Source organism: Aegilops tauschii, chromosome 1, assembly GCF_002575655.3.
Source record: "Aegilops tauschii subsp. strangulata cultivar AL8/78 chromosome 1, Aet v6.0, whole genome shotgun sequence".
Classification (NCBI taxonomy): Eukaryota; Viridiplantae; Streptophyta; class Magnoliopsida; order Poales; family Poaceae; genus Aegilops; species Aegilops tauschii.
This window is the reverse complement of record NC_053035.3, coordinates 244,540,954-244,554,641: the sequence shown is the minus strand read 5'-3', so window position 1 is coordinate 244,554,641 and position 13,688 is coordinate 244,540,954. Positions and strand designations below refer to the sequence as shown.

Sequence of the window (13,688 nt, the reverse complement as noted above, 5' to 3'; positions counted from 1 at the left end):
GAGGTTGAGCTGAATCTGCTGCTTCTCCAGGTCAGCAAAACGAGCTCCAAGATCACAAGATTTCTGCAACCAAAGAACAGGTCAGTCGACTGGTGAAAAGATTGGTTATTTCGGAGAGGTAAAAGGATAAAGCCAACAAATGCTAAGACTACTGCAGAATCAAACATCCAACAGTAGTCTCGGGGACTACACCCAGTGGGTGCACTTAGCGTGCCCCCACTGGTTCAGTTTACACTCGACAAGGCATGTCCAGCACGAGTGCAAAAAAAACAGAGTCTTCAGACCATAGTCGACTGCCAGCAGTCGACCACGGTCTCGAGGACTACACCCAGTGGGTGCACTCAGCGTGCCCCCACTGGTTCAAAGTTCCACTCGACATGGCCCGACTAGACCGAGTGAAGAAATTCAAATTCTGGTGCTCAGACCATAGTCGACTGCCCGCAGTCAATTATGGTCTCGGGGACTACACCCAGTGGGTGCACTCAGCGTGCCCCCACTGGTCAAAAGATCTACACCCAGTGGGAGCACTCAGCGTGCCCCCACTGGTTCAAAGTTCCACTCGACATGGCCCGACCAGACCGAGTGAAGAAATTCAAATTCTGATGCTCAGACCATAGTCGACTGCCCGCAGTCAATTATGGTCTCGGGGACTACACCCAGTGGGTGCACCCAGCGTGCCCCCACTGGTCAAAAGATTCAATTGACAACAACATTATCAGCTCAAAGTGCGAATCTGTTCAGTGACAAATCAAAACACCCAGTGGGTGTACAGATGCAAGGCACAAACAGATGCAAAGATTCTTGGAAAGAAAGTTTTCAGGTACCATATCCTAACAGAACAAGCCAGAAGAGTCAGTCGACGATCTACTAACCTGGACATTGCTCTGGAGAGCGAAGCTGGCATCATAAGCAGCTTGGCTGGCTTCCCGCACCATCTTCATCTTCTCCATCATAATGTCCGCCTGGCGTATAGCCTCTTTTGTAGTACCCACTTGGTCCTCTGGGACGTGATGTGTAGCAAAAAGTGAAGGTGGATTGGTGGGAGTCTGTGCAGCTGACGAGGAAGGCCGAGCACTCGACAGCGGTATGGCGAAGGAGACGGAAGTCCGATTGGCATCGCCGGCGTCCTGAATGACCGGTTCCACCACCGGTGTCGATTGAAGCGTCTTGCCAGCGGACGTTTTCCTGTTTCTTCTCCCCAAGGGCCTCTGTGGCTCGTCCTCGTCGTCGTCGGGGAGGTCAATGACGTTAAGGGCTGTAAAAAGATCAGTCGCCAAAGTTTCATCACCCGATTGGATATAGCACAGTTCAATCGGCAAATCAAAGACAAAATCACGAGGATTATACCCGGATTGGAGGTCACCGCATCTTCCATTTCCTCATCCTCGTTCTTATAAGCAGAGGTCCCAGAGGTAGCGGCACTGCCAGTTTCAAGATTCATTCGGTCAAACCAAGGGAAAAATAAACAGCACAAAACGTCGAGTAAAAGCGAAAGAAGAACACTCACGCAGAAGCAACAGGAACGTCAATTTTGATTCTCGGCAGCGCCTTCCGAGTCTTCTGCACTACAACCTTGGACTGCTTTGGAGCTTTTTCAGTTGGTGCCGGAGAGGACGTCCGAGGACGCTTTGACGACTGCCCAGTCTGAACGGTCGCCTTGTCACGGGCGCTCGCCGGGTCGTGAGTAAGTTTGGATCGCCTTTCCCCGCGGGGAGGAGAGTCGACCTCTTCTTCGTCACTCGGGTCATCGCTCTCCTCGTCCCCCTCTCCGTCGGAATGCCACTCGCCGCTTTCACCTCCGCTTGCCTCCCCCTCCAGGTCCTGCTCCTGCTCTCCGTTGGGCATTGAGTACATTTCAGTAAGGGCCTAGAAGAAAACAAGCAAGACAAAGTCAGTCGGTGAAGCATAAACAGTTGCATGTTAAATCAAGATGACACTCGGTAATTCAGAATCGGACCTTGTCTGGTTCGTAGGATTGGTCAAGTGGAGGGATTCTCCTGGCTCCTCTGGGGTTATCCTTGTTGCCAGTGATACTCCTCAACCACTTCTCCACAGTATCCTCGTCAACTTCTTCTGGGTGCACCCGAGTGGAATCTTCAATGCCCGAATACATCCACATCGGATGGTCGCGGGCTTGAAGTGGCTGAATGCGTCGTCTGAGGAAGACTTCCAGCAGATCCATTCTAGTTACACCCTCACGGATGAGATAGACCACTCGCTCAACCAGCACTTTCACCTCCGCTTTCTCCCCTGGAGTCACTTTCAAGGCGGAGGGCTTCTCTACGCGAGCCATAGAAAAAGGAGGAAGTCCAGTCGACTGACCTGGAGTTGGCTGGTCTTTGCAGTAAAACCAGGTCGACTGCCATCCTTGTACTGACTAAGGAAGAGTTATGGCTGGGAAAGAGCTCTTACCCCTCATCTGAATCCCAAGACCCCCACACATCTGGGCCACCTGAGTCCTCTCGTCACTCGGGTTAGCATTTTTGACCGACTAGGAGCGACACGTGAAAATGTGCTTGAAGAGACCCCAATGTGGTCGACAACCCAAGAAGTTTTCGCACAGAGACACGAAAGCAGCAAGATATATGATGGTGTTGGGGGAAAAGTGATGAAGTTGTGCTCCAAAGAAATTCAAGAAAGCCCGGAAAAAAGGATGCGGAGGCAGAGAAAATCCACGGTCGATGTGAGTGGCAAGGAGGACGCACTCACCCTCCCGCGGTCGAGGTTCGGTCTCATCCTCTGGAAGCCGCGCCGATCCGTGAGGAATCAGCCCCTCCTCCGCCAGATCATCGAGGTCATCCTGACTGATCGTCGACCGGATCCAGTCGCCCTGGATCCAGCCACGCGGCAAACCGGACCGCGACGAGGATCCACCCCGGCTGGACTTTTTTCCCTTCGCCTTCGCCGTCGCCTTCTTCGCGCGCTCCAGAGCCACCGTCTTTTCTTTCCCCATCGCTGTGAACAGAGCTCGAGCGGAGCGGCGGCGCTGGAGGAGGAGCAGGCGCAGTGGGGAAAACAGAGAAGAGAGAAGAAGAATGAGGACGCACTGTTCAAAAACCCCGGTCCGGCGCCTTATATGGGGTTGCTTCCGAGTGACTGACCTGTAGGCCCGGGCAATCTTATCAAATCCCGCAACAGTCGCGCGCGTGATACGTGGCAAAAAAGGCGGTGCGGGAATCGAGGCGGCCTTGCCTTATCCAGCCTGATTACTGCGGCCTCCTCCGCCCCGCGCGCTTCCCGAAATTCGAATCCCGCGAGATCCGCGGGCAGCAGAGCAACTTGTCAGACGGAAGATCCCCACCACATTAGCACTCGGACCTCTTCCAGCAAAAGTTCACTCGACAAAACCAGGAATGGATCAAGGCGACTGAAAACGAAGTTGCTGTCACCACCTCGGTTCGTTGATCCAAAACAAGACACACCCGAAGCGCGAAAAATGAGTCGGAAGTATTTTCAACTCCTTCTCCACTCAAACCCTGATCCATTCGGGGGCTAATGATGAGGACATGTACCTAGGGTAGGGTCGCAGGCCTGACCTAAATACCCTCCCCAAGGACATCACTCTAAAGCCATAAGCATTCGAGGGGTACCATCACCCACTCGACCAGAAACATTTCCACTCGGAGGAATCAAGATCACTCGACCGTAACAAGAAACACTCGACGGACAGAAGACCTAAAGTCACTCTATACAGCAACGGTCGAGCATTAACTCCTAGACTTAATAGCCATTTATAACACTTTATTACGGACGCTACCAGTAATGCCCCCCTCTTGATGTACCTTAAATCCCTTGTAACGTGGGCTGGCCGGGGTCCTGGCGCACTCTATATAAGCCACCCCCTCCACATGCACAAGGGTTCGCACCCCCTGTAACACACACGCATATAATCCAGTCGACCGCCTCCGGGCTCCGAGACGTAGGGCTGTTACTTCCTCCCAGAAGGGCCTGAACTCGTAAAACTCATGCGTACAGCTTCTCCATAGCTAGGATCTTGCCTCTACATCCCTACCCCCCATTCTACTGTCAGACTTAGAACCACGACAATCATGACTTTAGTTAATGATAATCCCACTATTTTGGAAGAGTGTCAACTTTGCATACATGTGGATCGTATTAAGAATATGTTTTGTGATAGCTATATTGTTGAATTTGCTTATGATCCTACATGTAATTATTATGAGAGAGGAAAATATGGTTGTAGAAATTTTCATGTCACTAAATTTCCTCTCGTTATGTTGAGATTGCTATTGTTTCTTTCTTCTTCCTTGCATATGCTAGATCTTGCTTGTCTTGCTAATTTGTTTTCCTATAAAATGCCTATGCATAGGAAGTATGTTAGACTTAGATGTGTTTGTCACGTGTTTTATTATGCTCTCTTTGCGCTTCAATTCTTGTCTTTCATGTGAGCATCATTAAAATTATCTATGCCTAGCTAAAAGGCTTTAAAGAAAAGCGCTTGTTGGGAGACAACCCATTTTTTTTACTTGCTGTTATTCAATAAATAATTGATCTAGCCTCTGGTTAGATGTGGTTTTATGTTTTAATTAGTGTTTGTGCCAAGTAAAACCTATAGGATCTTCTTGGATGATAGTTATTTGATCTTGCTGAAAAAGTCAGAAACTTTCTGCTCACGAAAACAATTGTTAAAAATCACCAGAACGTGATAAAATACTGATTCCAATTGAAGTAGATCAATAAACAAATTATATAGTTCGTCCTATTTTGGTAGATTTTTCTGAGTTCCAGAAGTTTGTGTTAGATGGAGATTACTACAGACTATTCTGTTTTTGAAAGATTCTGTTTTTCGTGTGTTGTTTGCTTATTTTGATGAATCTATGGCTAGTATCGGAGGTTATGAACCATAGAGAAGTTGGAATATAGTAGGTTTAACACCAATATAAATAAAGAATGAGTTCATTACAGTACCTTAAAGTGGTGGTTTGTTTTATTTCGCTAACGGAGCTCATGAGATTTTCTGTTGAGTTTTGTGTTGTGAAGTTTTCAAGTTTTTGGGTAAAGATTTGATGGATTATGGAACAAGGAGTGGCAAGAGCCTAAGCTTGGGGATTCCCAAGGCATCCCAAGGAAAAATCCAAGGACAACCAAAAGCCTAAGCTTGGGGATGCCCCGGAAGGCATCCCATCTTTTGTCTTCGTCCATCGGTAACTTTACTTGATGCTATATTTTTATTCACCACATGATATGTGTTTTGCTTGGAGCGTCTTGTATGATTTGAGTCTTTGCTTTTTAGTTTACCACAATCATCCTTGCTGTACACACCTTTTGGGAGAGACACACATGAATCGGAATTTATTAGAATACTCTATGTGCTTCACTTATATCTTTTGAGCTAGAAAATTTTGCTCTAGTGCTTCACTTATATCTTTTAGAGCACGGCGGTGGTTTTATTTTATAGAAATAATTGATCTCTCATGCTTCACTTGTTGAATAATTAGGCATTTTCCCATTTAGTTTAATCCAGAAAAATAATGGATAAAACATGAATAGCAATATATTGATGAAACTAGAAAGTAGCAACAATTCGTTGAGACTAGTCATGCAATCAAAATCATAAGCAAAATGCATCATATCCATGTCAATTGCTATTAGCAATAAACCAAATGCTAGCCCTAACAGTGAGGATAAGATGGCATACGGCGTAGTAGCAGAAGGTGCAGATGTCCCGATCGTCATGTCGCTGAAGAGGTCGTTGACGTCGGGGAAGAAGTCGTCGTTGGGGACTCGTCGTCAGTGATGTCGCCGTTCGCAGCCACGATGAACAAGACTCCAGCAGTCGCGTAAGGAAGCTCCCCAAAAACCTGATCGCCCCTCTCCCGTACCTGATCACAAGAGGCGGGGTTTCGGAGGCCTGCTGTCTCACTCTCCGGTGTACGCCAGGAAGCGAGATGGGAAAGAGGTAGGCGGTGCAATGCTCTGGAACAATGCGAAGAGTTGTGTCTCGTTGGGAAGAGGAGCGACCTCTTATAGGAGTAAAGAGATGAAACTGAAATGGACGCACTAATTCTCATTAAGGAGAGGAGAAACAGACGGACTAAAAATCCTATTAAGTGGCCAGTTTCGTCTCCCATTAGTAGGCAAATCGTTTCAAGTTCTTGCATGACAAAATATGCTAGCACGCACGGTATGAAGAAACCAATGTACTAATGAAGAAATGAAACCGAAACCAAAATATTGATGCCATCAATGAGGAGATGAATGTCATCATTCACCACCATTCGGTTTCATTTTCCACTAGCGCAAATATGTTAACTTCTTTCTTGTCATGCATGAACATGCCACATGGGCCTATGGGATTTTCCTAGAAATTATTGGATATAACAGATGGTTTAAATCCCAATAATTCTAACAATCCCCCACCAGATCCCAGAGGCACATCAAGTTTGCCTATGGTTCCAAAACATTGTTTATATACCGGTGTTTCGGTGGAGACTGTTAAGTTGAACTTCCACCTAGAACTCCATGCTACACTCATTCACAACTTGAAAAGTTGACTACACCTTGAACTGCAAGTTTTGTGCAAACAAGTTTCATGTAAAAGCCTTGACCGATACTAGACCGCTGAAAACTTTCCTGCGGGTAGGAGCATATACGTCATACTCCGGGACCTCTTCATGAGTTTATTAGAGAACACCCAACTCTCACAGACCGCGACGTTTAACAGTCTAACTCATATAGGTGTGTTCTTTCTAGATGTCCTGTAGGACAACATCTTTGCCTACCCAAGCCCTCCAAAACACATTAAGATAAATATCAGCCTACCATACAGATTAGGAGAGAATTGCATCATAACAGAGTGGATTTTTGTCAAATAAATATTCTCCTCTCAGTTATCCAATAGTTTGTCTCGCCAATTCTAATTCACGGGATCTCCGATCACAAAGAATGGGTTACCACCATGAACAACTTATGTAGTGGGTCTCAATCCCATCTCCTTCGATGCATTGTCTATCACATTTCGTGATAAACCCTTTGTGAAGGGATCTGCCAGATTCTTCGATGTGTTTATATAGTCCAACGCTATAACTCCGGAGTTTCTCATGAACCTGACAGATTTCAGTCTCCTTCTCATGTATCTTGATGACTTCTTATTATCCTTAGAACTATTTACCTTGACGATCATTGTTTGATTATCACAGTTCATTAGAATAGCTGGTATTGGTTTTTCAACCACCGGCAAGTCCATCAAAAGTTCTCGAAGCCATTCTGCTTCAACTGTTGCCGTGTCTATTGCTGTGAGTTCCGCTTCCATTGTTGACCTTGTTAAGATGGTCTGCTTGCAAGACTTCCAAGAAACAGCAGCACAACCAAGTGTAAACACATAACCACTTGCGCTTTAAGCTCATCAACATCAGATATCCAATTTGCATCACTATAACCTTCAAGTACTCTTGGATACCCGGTATAGTGAAGCCCATAACTCGCAGTACCTTTCAGATAGCGCATTATTCTCTCAAGTGCATGCCAATGAACATCTCCCGGGTTTGAAACAAACCGGCTTAGTTTACTCACAGAAAACGAGATGTCAGGCCTCGTAGCACTAGCTAAATACATAAGCGAGCCAATGATTTGAGAATATCTCAATTGATCCTTTGTTTCTCCTTCGTTCTTCCGAATTAAAACACTCGGATCATAAGGTGTCGGAGAAGGTTTGCAATCTGAATATCCAAAGCGATCCAGAATCTTCTCCACATAGTGAGACTGCAAGAGAGTGATCCCACAATCACCACCTCTTAAAAGCTTGATGTTCAAGATAACATCAGCTACTCCAAGGTCTTTCATCTCAAAGTTTTTATTCAGAAAATCTTTCACTTCCTGAATGACCTTGAGATTTGTTCCAAATATAAGTATGCCATCAACATACAAACATAATATAACTCCTTCGCCCCCACCATGGCGATAGTACACACACTTGTCGGCTTCGTTTGCAACAAAGCCCGTAGATTTCAAAGTTCTTTTGAACTTCTCGTGCCACTGCTTAGGTGCTTGTCTCAAACCATACAAAGATTTCAATAATTTACACACTTTTCCTTCCTGACCATCTACTACAAAACCATCAGGTTGTTCCATGTAAATTTCCTCCTCCAACTCTCCATTTAGGAAAGCTGTCTTAACGTCCATTTGATGAACGAGAAGATTGTGTGAGGCGGCCAATCAGAGTAGTACTCGAATGGTGGTCAATCTGGCCACAGGCGCATAAGTATCAAAGAAATCTTCACCTTCTTTTTGGGTATAGCCCTTGGCAACAAGTCGTGCTTTGTACTTTTCCATTGTACCATCGGGCCTAAGCTTTTTCTTAAACACCCACTTACACCCTACAGGTCTACACCCATAAGGACGATCAGTGATCTCCCATGTCCCATTAGCCATGATAGAATCCATCTCACTATGCACAGCTTCTTTCAGTAGTCAGCATCAGAAGATGCATAAGCTTCTGAAATAGAAGTGGGAGTATCATTCACGAGGTACACAATGAAATCTTCACCAAATGACTTTGTGGTCCTTTGTCTCTTGCTCCTTCTAGGAGCTTCATTGTCATCCTCCTCAGGAATAACTGTGTGTTTCTTCTCGGAATGTTCCAATGGAACAGTAGGTCCAGGAGTTGTCTCTCACCTCTGACTAGATGAGCTAGGCATATCCTTCATAGGAAAAATATCCTCAAAGAAAGTCGCATCATTCGACTCCATGATGGTACCAACATTCATGTCAAGTATCTCAGATTTCACCACTAGAAATCTATAGCCAATGCTATGGAAAGCATAACCCAGGAAAACACAATCAACTGTTTTTGGCCCAAGCTTACGCTTCTTGGTAATTGGTACATTGACCTTCGCCAAACAACCCCAAGTTCGTAAGTAGGAAAGTTTAAGCCTTTTCCTTTCCCATTCTTCAAACGGGGTAATCTCTTTATTCTTCGTGGGAACTCTATTTAGGACATGACTTGCAGTCATCAAAGCCTCCCCCCACCATTCTTTGGAAAGTCCCGCTGTATCTAACATGGCGTTAACCAAATCAGTTAGAGTTCGGTTCTTTCGTTCGGCAACCCCATTTGACTGGGGAGAGTAGGGAGGCGTCCTCTCATGTATTATACCATGTTCCTCATAAAATAAATTGAACTCGTTGGAAAAATACTCTCCACCGCGATCCGACCTAAGCCTTTTGATCTTTCGATCGAGTTGATTCTCTGCTTCGGCTTTATAGATTTTAAAGTAGTGCAAAGCCTCATCTTTTGTTTTCAACAAATATATCATGCAATATCTAGTAGAGTCATCGATTAGAGTCATGAAATATCTTTTTCCACTTTTTGTCAACACACCATTCATCTCGCAAGATCTGAATGTATGAGTTCAAGTGGTGCCAAATTCCTCGCCTCAACAGTCGCATGAGACTTGCGAGGTTACTTTGCTTGCACAAAAATTTGGCACTTAGAACCTTTGACAATTGTAAATTTTGGGATTAAACTCAAATTTGCTAGCCGCGTCATGACACCAAAGTTAATATGATAAAGTCGTGAATGCCAAACATTTGATTCGGTTTCACTGCAAACATGATTAATAACTTTAGTGCAAAAATCTGACAAAGATAAGCGGAACAAGCCTCCGCTCTCATAGCCCTTCCCCACAAATTTTCCACACTTAGATACTACAACCTTATTGGACTCAAATACCAATTTATAACCATCTCGACACAAACGAGAACCGCTGACAAGATTTTTATTTATAGCAGGGACATGTTGCACATTCTTCAGCCGCACGATCTTTCCCGAAGTAAACTTCAGATCGACCGTACCAACACCATGAACAGAAGCATGTGTCCCGTTTACCATCAGCACGGGTGTAGTTCTTGCGACCTGATAAGAAGAAAACATGTTTATGTCAGAACACACATGTACATTGGCACCGGTGTCAATCCACCAATCTGGAGAATGACATACTGAAAGAATGGTAGGAAATTTACCATACCCGACATCTTTCATGTCAACATCGCCAATAACAACATTAGCGGTCTTGTTATTGTTCTCATTCTGACGCATGTCCCAGCGGTCCTTGCAGGATGAAGCCCAATGTTCTTCACTGCCACATACATGGCACTTTCCTTTCTTCTTGTAAGTATCCTTCTTCTTCTTGAAGTTGACAGATTGTGGGGCTTTGTACTTGCCATCAAATTTTCCTTTGCCCGCATAGTTTCTGTTCTTGGGTTTGTGAGTTTGGAAATTTCTCTTTTGTACCAAATTGGCACTGGAATTCCCCTCATGGAAACGAGCACGTGTGTCTTTTGCCCTCGCCTTCTCTTCTACATCAAGAGTGCCAATTAGATTGACAACAGTGAACTCTTGCCTCTTATGCTTCAGAGAGGTAGAAAAATTCCTCCATGAAGGAGGAAGCTTGGCAATGATGCCTCCGGCAATGAATTTGTCCGGTAACACACAATTGAGATGCTCAAGTTCTTTAGTGAGCGACTGAATCTCATGAGCCCGCTCAACAATGGAGCGGTCATCAGTCATCTTGTAGTCATGGTACTGTTCCATGATATACAACTCACTTCCTGCGTCCGCGACTCCAAACTTGGCTTCGAGCGCATCCCACATATCTTTACCGACCATGATGGTCATGAATGGATCAACAATCTTGTCGCCAAGAACACTCAAGATAGCACCTCTGAAGAGGGTGTTTGTAGCCTGGAAAGCTTGCTCCTGCTCAGCAGTCAGCTCTCCCTCTGGCTTGCCTTTAGAGGCGTGAAAACAGTTCATGGTGGTAAGCCAAAGAACTACCCTCGCACGCCACCTCTTATAGTTCACGCCCTCAAATGGTGCGGGCTTGAGAGTTGCAGCAAAAGCAATAGGAGAAAATTGCCTACACATTTCAGGTTTTTGGATTGTTGAATAATTAGGCATTTTCCCGTTTAGTTTAATCTAGAAAAATAATGGATAAAACATGAATAGCAATATATTGATGAAACTAGAAACTAGCAACAATTCGTTGAGACTAGTCATGCAATCAAAATCATAAGCAAAATGCATCATATCCATGTCAATTGCTATTAGCAATAAACCAAATGCTAGCCCTAACAGTGAGGATAAGATGGCATGCGGCGTAGTAGCAGAAGGTGCAGATATCCCGATCGTCATGTCGCTGAAGAGGTCGTTGACGTCGGGGAAGAAGTCGTCGTTGGGGAACTCGTCGCCAGTGATGTCGCCGTTCGCAGCCACGATGAACAAGACTCCAGCAATCCCGTAAGGACGCTCCCCAAAAACATGATCGCCCCTCTCCCGTACCGGATCACAAGAGGCGGGGTTTCGGAGGCCTGCTGTCTCACTCTCCGGTGTACGCCAGGAAGCGAGATGGGAAAGAGGTAGGCAGTGCAATGCTCTGGAACAATGCGAAGAGTTGTGTCTCGTTGGGAAGAGGTGCGACCTCTTATAGGAGTAAAGAGATGAAACTGAAATGGAAGCACTAATTCTCATTAAGGAGAGGAGAAACAGACGCACTAAAAATCCTATTAAGTGGTCAGTTTCGTCTCCCATTAGTAGGCAAATCGTTTCAATTTCTTGCATGACAAAATATGCTAGCACGCACGGTATGAAGAAACCAATGTACTAATGAAGAAATGAAACCGAAACCAAAATATTGATGCCATCAATGAGGAGATGAATGTCATCATTCACCACCATTCGGTTTCATTTTCCACTAGCGCAAATATTTTAACTTCTTTCTTGTCATGCATGAACGTGCCACATGGGCCTATGGGATTTTCCTAGAAATTATTGGATATAACAGATGGTTTAAATCCCAATAATTCTAACATCACTTATATTATTTTGAGAGTCTTTTAGAACAGCATGGTGATTTGCTTTGGTTAAAATTTTAGTCCTTAAGTGATGAGCATCCAAGATAGGTATAATAAAAACTATCGTATAGAGTTCATTGAATATTATGAGAAGTTTGATACTTGATAATTGTTTGGAGATATGAAGATGGTGATATTAGAGTCATGCTAGTTCAGTAGTTGTGGATTTGAGAAATACTTGTTCTAAAGTTTGTGATTCCCGTAGCATGCACGTATGGTGAACCGTTATGTGATGAAGTCGGAGCATGATTTATTTGTTGATTGTCTTCCTTATGAGTGGCGGTCGGAGATGAGCGATGGTCTTTTCCTACCAATCTATCCCCCTAGGAGCATGCGCGTAGTACTTCGTTTCGATAACTAATAGATTTTTGCAATAAGTATGTGAGTTATTTATGACTAATGTTGAGTCCATGGATTATAGGCACTCTCACCCTTCCACCATTGCTAGCCTCTCTAATAGCGCACACCTTTTGCCGGTATCATACACCCACCATATACCTTCCTCAAAACAGCCACCATACCTACCTATTATGGCATTTCCATAGCCATTCCGAGATATATTGCCATGCAACTTTCCACCGTTTCGTTTATTATGACACGCTCCATCATTGTCATATTGCTTTGCATGATCATGTAGTTGACATCGTATTCGTGGCAAAGCCACCATTCATAATTCTTTCATACATGTCACTCTTGATTCATTGCATATCCCGGTACACCGCCGGAGGCATTCACATAGAGTCATATTTTGTTCTAAGTATTGAGTTGTAAGTAAATAAAAGTGTGATGACCATCATTATTAGAGCATTGTCCCAAGTGAGGAAAGGATGATGGAGACTATGATTCCCCCACAAGTCGGGATGAGACTCCGGACGAAAAGAAAAAAAAGAACAAAGAGGCCATAAAAAAAGAGAAAAGGCCCAAATAAAAAAATGAGAGAAAAAGAGAGAAGGGACAATGTTACTATCCTTTTACCACACTTGTGCTTCAAAGTACCACCATGATATTCATGATAGAGAGTCTCCTATGTTGTCATTTTCTTATACTAGTTGGAATTTTACATTATAGAACTTGGCTTGTATATTCCAATGATGGACTTCCTCAAAAATGCCCTAGGTCTTCATGAGCAAGCGAGTTGGATGCACACCCACTTAGTTTCTTTTGTTAAGCTTTCATACACTTATAGCTCTAGTGCATCTGTTGCATGGCAATCCCTACTCACTCACATTGATATCTATTAATGGGCATCTCCATAGCCCGTTGATACGTCTAGTTGATGTGAGACTATCTTCTCCTTTTTGTCTTCTCCACAACCACCATTCTATTCCACATATAGTGCTATGTCCATGGCTCACGCTCATGTACTGCGTGAAGATTGAAAAAGTTTGAGAACATCAAAAGTATGAAACAATTGCTTGGCTTGTCATCGGGGTTGTGCATGATTTAAATATTTTGTGTGATGAAGATAGAGCATAGCTAGACTATATGATTTTGTAGGGATAACTTTCTTTGGCCATGTTATATTGAGAAGACATGATTGCTTTGTTAGTATGCTTGAAGTATTATTATTTCATGTCAATATTAAACTTTTATCTTGAATCTTTCGGATCTGAACATTCATGACGCAATAAAGAAAATTACATTGAGAATTATGCTAGGTAGCATTCCACATCAAAAATTCGGTTTTTATCATTTACCTACTCGAGGACGAGCAGGAATTAAGCTTGGGGATGCTTGATACGTCTCCAAAGTATCTATATTTTTTGATTGTTCCATGCTATTATATTATCTGTTTTGGATGTTTAATGGGCTTTACTAAG

At 44.1% G+C, this 13,688-nt stretch overlaps 1 protein-coding gene across 1 annotated transcript; it reads right to left on the bottom strand.

The window, feature by feature from the left end:
• Positions 1-9,555: 9,555 nt before the first annotated feature.
• LOC109753413 (uncharacterized) lies at positions 9,556-13,152 on the bottom strand. The gene is made up of 2 exons (XM_040394224.3): positions 9,984-13,152; positions 9,556-9,871 (listed from the first exon to the last, which is right to left on the bottom strand). Exons 1-2 carry the CDS (start codon positions 10,913-10,915, stop codon positions 9,847-9,849), a joined length of 957 nt encoding a protein of 318 aa, XP_040250158.1. The 5' UTR covers positions 10,916-13,152; the 3' UTR covers positions 9,556-9,846.
• Between the last annotated feature and the right edge of the window lie 536 nt (positions 13,153-13,688).

Coding starts and splice junctions, on each gene's coding strand:
- LOC109753413 (XM_040394224.3), bottom strand. CDS start 10,915: ATGCCTAATTATTCAACAATCCAAAAACCTGAAATGTGTAGGCAATTT. Junction 9,872..9,983: donor GTTGACATGAAAGATGTCGG/GTATGGTAAATT, acceptor TCTTCTTATCAG/GTCGCAAGAACTACACCCGT.